The following is a 6,333-nucleotide window of genomic DNA, read 5'->3' on the forward strand; positions in this document are numbered from 1 at the left end:
CTTAAAGTTTTCGCTTTTCTTGCTTCTCTACCTGTAGCTCTCTTTCAAACGCACTCGTGCATGACGCTAGTTTGGTGTTCTCTTGGTCAACCGTGTCCAGGCGAGCCCTTAATACGCAGCATTTACACATAAAATCCGCACTTTCGCCCTCCTCTGCCGATTCGAACCGCGTTTGAATAAATTTCTCTGACGTCTCACACTCCTTGCATATAACCTTCGTTTGCCTGACCATTTATTGCTATTACAAAATGCTCAGAATATCTGCAGGCTAAAAAAAAACCACTTGCAGACACGTTCTCAAATAAAATTCTGCCTACCGCAAATGTCGATCCCCTAGAGAAAGAATAACTGCCTTTCTACAGCAACTGGCTAACACACTGATAAAATAATTAACTCACAAATAGGCGCTGAAAATCCTTGCTGCCGGCCGATAGGTCAATGATCTAAATTCCGCTCTCTAGCCTGCACTTCGCCTAACTAGCCCTAAATCTAAACTTATCTTACTTTCAAAATATTAAAGGTAAGAGCTCATCAATTTGGCGCTTTCATGTCGCACCCGCAGTCCTCACTCCGTCGGGTCCCGGTCACCGCGCGTAATCCGAAGAGCACCGAATCATGCGTCCGCACCGCACGGCTCTCAAGCACTGTCCACGCGCCTGAACCGCGCCACTTGCGCGCTGAGCCGCGAAGACGATGCAGCGTACACACTCGCGTGAGGAGCGCTCGGGCTGGGTTAGGCTTTAGGGGTTAACCTCGGCCGCTCTGAGGTCCCCTTCTACGTTTGTGACTGCTCTCGTTCTCGTCTGCGAGACCATGCATTTCTTTCAATACAACAGCTTTCTGGCACACGTGATTTTTGCATTTGGTTTTCTTCATTTGCTCGGCATACTTTGATACCCCTGACTGGTCTAGGCTGCCAAGTCGAATTGAAACTTGTCAATTTTCTGAACAAGGTGTCACGTTTAACTTTCAAAATGATACAATTGGAAAATTAGTTGTCGCCTCTGGCTCTAAATGGTTCTATTTCACTTTGTAAACTGGTTTTCACACCTATCTGCAAAGATTACGGGTTTTCAGTGTCGTGTTTCGCATGGAGCAGTGTTGGAAAGTTTACATTCGGCACGTTTACTGTCGCGGATCAGCACAGAAGCTTTTACTTTAAGTCAAGCCTCATGCACCTTAAATTCGGCCATATTCAAGGAACGCGGCATTCCTGGAGGTATAATGGCCGTTGGTGTAAGGTATAGCCCTTAACGCAGCGAATTCCGAAATCCCCTCGACTCTGCCTCGTAGCTGCAAAGGCAAATTCTGTCGTTGCAATGTTGATCACTCAAGCACCACTCTCATTGTTGATGCAATGAGTTCGGCACTCCGCTGTCGTATATAGCGGCGTCCGCCCGCTATCAGCTTGAGCGTCGCAGCGGCGTTCCGACGCTATCAGGGACGCATCGACGCGTAGCGTGATCGGTGCGCAAGCCCAGAGCGAAAGTTGCCTCTCGGTTTACTGCATCCAAGTATAGACAGGAACGATGACGTCACGATTTTCCCGTGACTTGCACACAGACGCATGCCAGCACAACCACTCTGTTAGAAAAGTTTGTTTACCTGGCTTAGCATGCTATCACTAATTGCACAAAGTATGATCGCTCTTTTAATGCTGGTCTCATCACAGTCATCGCATTTATATTCAATTCATAACTTTTATTTCCAACGACTTGTTGGGGGTCATCAGGCGGAAAAGCTGCCATTGGCAGATTGAGGGTGTCTGATGCCCGTACAAGGCTGCAGCATATAGGCAACAGAATATGCTGAACACATATGACCAGTTTCACTTCCATACAAACTGATTGACTGAATGACTTTGTCAATACACTTCAGCAAGAAAGCATATAGAATTGAAAAGTGAAGGCCAATGAAAATAGTCAATACGTTTAGCTGCAGAAAAACTGACATCACAGAAAAATTTCACACGTGTTTTCTATTAAATGTGCTAAGTCATAATTTTCTGACAGGAATTTGCTTAGCACGCATTGCAGGTTGTGTGTGAGTGACTGAAGCATGTAATTTGCACATCTGCGTGGTATCAGCCATGTCTCAGATCAATAGGTGTGACAATCACTTTTTCTGTTTCTGCAACTGCGAAAGCAATTTTATGATGATCTTCAACTTTTCATGAGAAAATAAGTATGAGTACAGTGGACGAAACAGTGGTGCAGATGAATGCAAGTAGGACACATTTGCAATAAAACGAAGTGCTTTCTTTTGAAGAAGAAGCAATGTTTTAATATTTATCTGTGCGGTAGTGGCCCAAACCAGAGTGCATTAATTTATGTGAGAGGAAAACAATGCATGACAAATGTGACGTCTTGTTCTATATGGAATAAAATGACGGCACCGTGCTAGTGCCCCAACCAGTGTAGAGAGCGTCCTCGGTAATGGTTGAATGTGATGTTTTGATGACAGGTCAGCGCCGAAGATCACGCCAAGAGTTTTATGTTTCTTAACCGTTTCTAAAGGTGCATCTCGAATAACCAACCTTTCTTCTATCTGTGCCTGCGTGCCTCTAGCCATTAAAATATGGCCTTAGATTTATTTCTAATAATTTTTAACTGTTCGTATATGACCAATTCTTAATTATTACAAGCTCTTTTTTGCTTCTCTAACTTCCTCATCTACATTTATACCAGTGAAAAAGATGCTCTATTCGTCTGCGTAGAGCAGGTATGCTGCATTGATTTCTTTTTGAAAGATATTTTTGACGTATATATTGAAAAAAAGGCCCTAAAATACTACCTTGTGGCACGCTGGAAGTCAGTAACCTGTGGGACGAGTGAATTTCAGCGGTAGAAACACGCTGCGGACGATTCAAAAGAAAAGATTTAAGTAAAGCGGAACCAACTCCTCGCACACCATCACTGAACGGTTTGTCGGTAATATTTCACGGTTTATGCGATCAAATGCTTTGCTGTAGTCAATGAATATTTCGAGGGAAAATTTGCCTTCATCACTTTTAGAAAGTATTAATTCCTTCTGTGTTAATAATACTGTTTCCGTTGACCTGCCTTTGCAAAAGACATGCTGAACGTCTGACAGCGCATGTTATGTTTAACATATGTTATGTTGAACGAAAAAGCCGTTCATGCGCAAAAGAAAAATCTTTTTTAGACCCTTGCAAAATACAGAAAGCTCTGAGACTGATCTATTGTAATTAATACGATTTTTATCGCCTAACTTAAAAAGAACTGAAACCTTTGCGATTTTCATCCTGTCCAGAAAACATTTCAGTAAAATTTCTTTTTGAGGTAGTTGGTGCATTTTGAACCAAGGAAAAGGAGCAGTGCAAAAACATGGAACCACACAAGAAGAAAGGACAAGATACAAGCGCTTGTGTCTTGTCCTTTCTTCTTGTGTTGTTACAAGCTTTTGCGCTGCTCCTTTTTCTTGGTCCAGAAAACAACCAGACGCAAGAGCCAGATTGAATATGTATTGTAGATGTGGCGCAATAATATCGATAACATATTTCACCGCCGTTAATTGAAAGCTGTCGATATCGCTGGCATTGGCTTTTTCAAATTTCTAAACGTGTGATAGATTTCTGTTTCATCCTTTAGGCCAAGAAATAGTGTCTCCTTACACTGATATTGAAGCAAAGCGCTACTTGAGTTGTCGACTGCTGGCTTTGCTACATTGACGAAGTGTTCACTGAAATACTCGGCTAGGAGAATTGCGAATAATTTTCTACCACCTATGGTCAGTTGGGAAGTGTTTTCTCGTGTCGTTTGTCTATTTAGGCCTTCATTGAATATTTTGCAACCTTTGTCCGGACGCTCCCTGCCTACAGCATTGAAAAGGCGGTTGTTGTAGTACTTCTTAGCTCTTCGCAATTCCGCGCTTAGTTTGTTCCGATACTTCTTAAATATTTCAAGTTTACCTACGTCTTTTGTCTTGAGGAAGGCTTGAAAAAGAAGGTTTGTTTCAGTTATCATTTTTATTTGTTCTGTTCCTAGCCAAGGTTTTCTTATTTTTTTTTCCTAATGAGCAACAAGAAAGACGAAGGCTTCGTGAGTAAGCAGATAGAAAATGGGACGCCAGGATTAAGTGATAGAGAAACGACAACTCATAAAGCTGACGAAATATTGACCAAAACTGACTGTACGCGTCACTACTGGAGATCTTGTAGGAAACGGATGACCTGACCGCGTTGATTATTCGTCTGCGAAACGTTTCAGTGTTCTCACTTGACAAGAATCTGTACTTTATCTTGTTTTCACACTGTTTTTGCCGGACTAAATCGGTAGAATAACTTATATATATAGGACAATGGTCATTGATGTCAGTACTGATTGTACCAGCTGCTGGAACAAGTGTGTCTGTATTAATAACAAAAAGATCGAGAAGTATCTAACTTGTCGACCTTACACTAGTTGGCGTCGTTATGCATTATAGAACCCAGAAGCAAGAATCTGGTGTCCCAGTTCACCAGAACGTTGGCAATCAGTCAGCATGCCAATATTCTTCTCACCGCCAAGTAGCATCCAATAATGGTGAACAGAGGCATATTAAAGTATTTCTTCTGGAAAATTTATAAGCTCGTTGCGATTGCCAGAAGGAGCGCGGTAGATGACAAGAAACATATCAAGGTGGCATATCACACACAGGGCTTCGTAATCGGTCGTGGCACGTGTGAATTCCTTGAGCACCCCTGTTGATATACATCTTTTAACATGTAGTGCAGGCCCCTTTCCACGCATGCCTGTTCTGGTAAGGTCGTAATGAATGAAGTCATCTAAAATCAGTACAGGGTTGTTATTTTGATACCAGGTTTCCGAGAACATGATGACGTCAGATTTGAAATGGAAGCCACATAGGAGCACAGGAGATTTCGACCACCTGCAGGGGTTTTAGACCAGCTGGTATTTGACAAAAATTTCGACAGAAGTTCAAGCAGTTTGCACGCAAAACTTGCCGAACAGAACCCAGAGCGAGCGCTGACAACAGATCGTCCTTGACCATCATCAATACAAACGAACTTCATGTTTTACACAATAGTATTAATTTATTTCACATGACGTTGAGAAGAATATCACAATGAGATTGCTTGTTAATGTGCTTCATGTTTATGTTCAGCCGTAGAAGCCCCGTCCAAATCCGCCATAGCCTCCGTAGCCACGGCCGTAGCCTCCGTAGCCGCCGTACCCACGGCCGTAGCCTCCGTAGCCGCGACCAAAGCCACCTCCGTAGCCACGTCCGAAGCCTCCACCGAAGCCGTACTGGGCGGCGGCCAGACTGCACAAGGCGGCGAGCACCACGAGGGCTATCAGGAGGGACTTGCTGCTCATCATGGCTGCTTTTATGGGTTCTGTGGATGGGAAGGAGAAAGAAAATTAGGGGTCAGCACTGACACCCCCTACGTTACTTTCCACTGCAGTGAGTTTGAGTTGAGGCGCGTATCATGACTTTACATTAAAAGGGCGCGAGAGGCCCTAATTGTCCCATTCATTAGTTGGACTGAACGTTCATGCCAGTAGTTTTCTGCCTTCGAATGTTTACCGGGTATTATGGCAAGTAGGGATATTGCCGCTCGGATTGTTGTTACATAGCGTGCACGGGCAAAAGAAAACATCTAGAAAATGGCATAGGACATTGCATAGTGAAAAATAAAAAATTCCTCTCGCGGAAACTGCGGGAGTGTGAATGCTCTCTCCCAGATTTCAGGAAAAATATCTGGTTATTAGTTCCACACGAAGAAGGTCAGCAGAACGCAGCGCTAGCCTCCTGAGCGCAGTGGCTCAGCGGTGGGGAGGAATACCAAGACGCTGTCAGCGGATCGTACTCACCTGCGGCTCTGCAAAGCGCTGGAGGCAAAGGAGCTGTGTGCTCTGCTGTAGGGAGCAGGCGCTCTTATATAGCGCCCTGCGCGCCCACGTGACGAAGCGTCCTTCGCCTCTGCCGCTGTGGACAGCGGACGGCAATGCTCCCGGAAAGCCCCTCCCTCCACGTGTGCAACACTCTTTCACGGCGAGATTGCCGTTTCAGTGACGCTGAAGGGGATTTTCCATATTAGAAGTGGTCTTGCATTTAATGGCCGTTCGCTGACCTTGAATGCACTCTTTCCATTCGGACTGCCTTTGTTAGCGGCGCCCGAACGTAAACCATGGATTTCTCGGCGCCACCTACCACTTCTTCTTTCGAGTCTCTGTTCAGAAAACCCGAAAGATTTTTTATACATTACCATTAACGGTAGTTGCAATCTCTGTAGATTGATCATTCGATCCCAAAGCCCTACGATAAAGCTGGGATCTCTATTAAAAGAGCACTTCGCGTATGTTATTC

At 44.3% G+C, this 6,333-nt stretch overlaps 1 protein-coding gene across 1 annotated transcript; it reads right to left on the bottom strand.

The window, feature by feature from the left end:
• Positions 1-5,034: 5,034 nt before the first annotated feature.
• Positions 5,035-5,958, bottom strand: LOC144130084 (uncharacterized). The gene is made up of 2 exons (XM_077664107.1): positions 5,838-5,958; positions 5,035-5,359 (listed from the first exon to the last, which is right to left on the bottom strand). The coding sequence occupies exon 2, from the start codon at positions 5,340-5,342 to the stop codon at positions 5,124-5,126; it is 219 nt and encodes a 72-aa protein (XP_077520233.1). The 5' UTR covers positions 5,343-5,359; positions 5,838-5,958; the 3' UTR covers positions 5,035-5,123.
• Between the last annotated feature and the right edge of the window lie 375 nt (positions 5,959-6,333).

This window comes from Amblyomma americanum, chromosome 4 (assembly GCF_052857255.1).
Source record: "Amblyomma americanum isolate KBUSLIRL-KWMA chromosome 4, ASM5285725v1, whole genome shotgun sequence".
Classification (NCBI taxonomy): domain Eukaryota; kingdom Metazoa; phylum Arthropoda; class Arachnida; order Ixodida; family Ixodidae; genus Amblyomma; species Amblyomma americanum.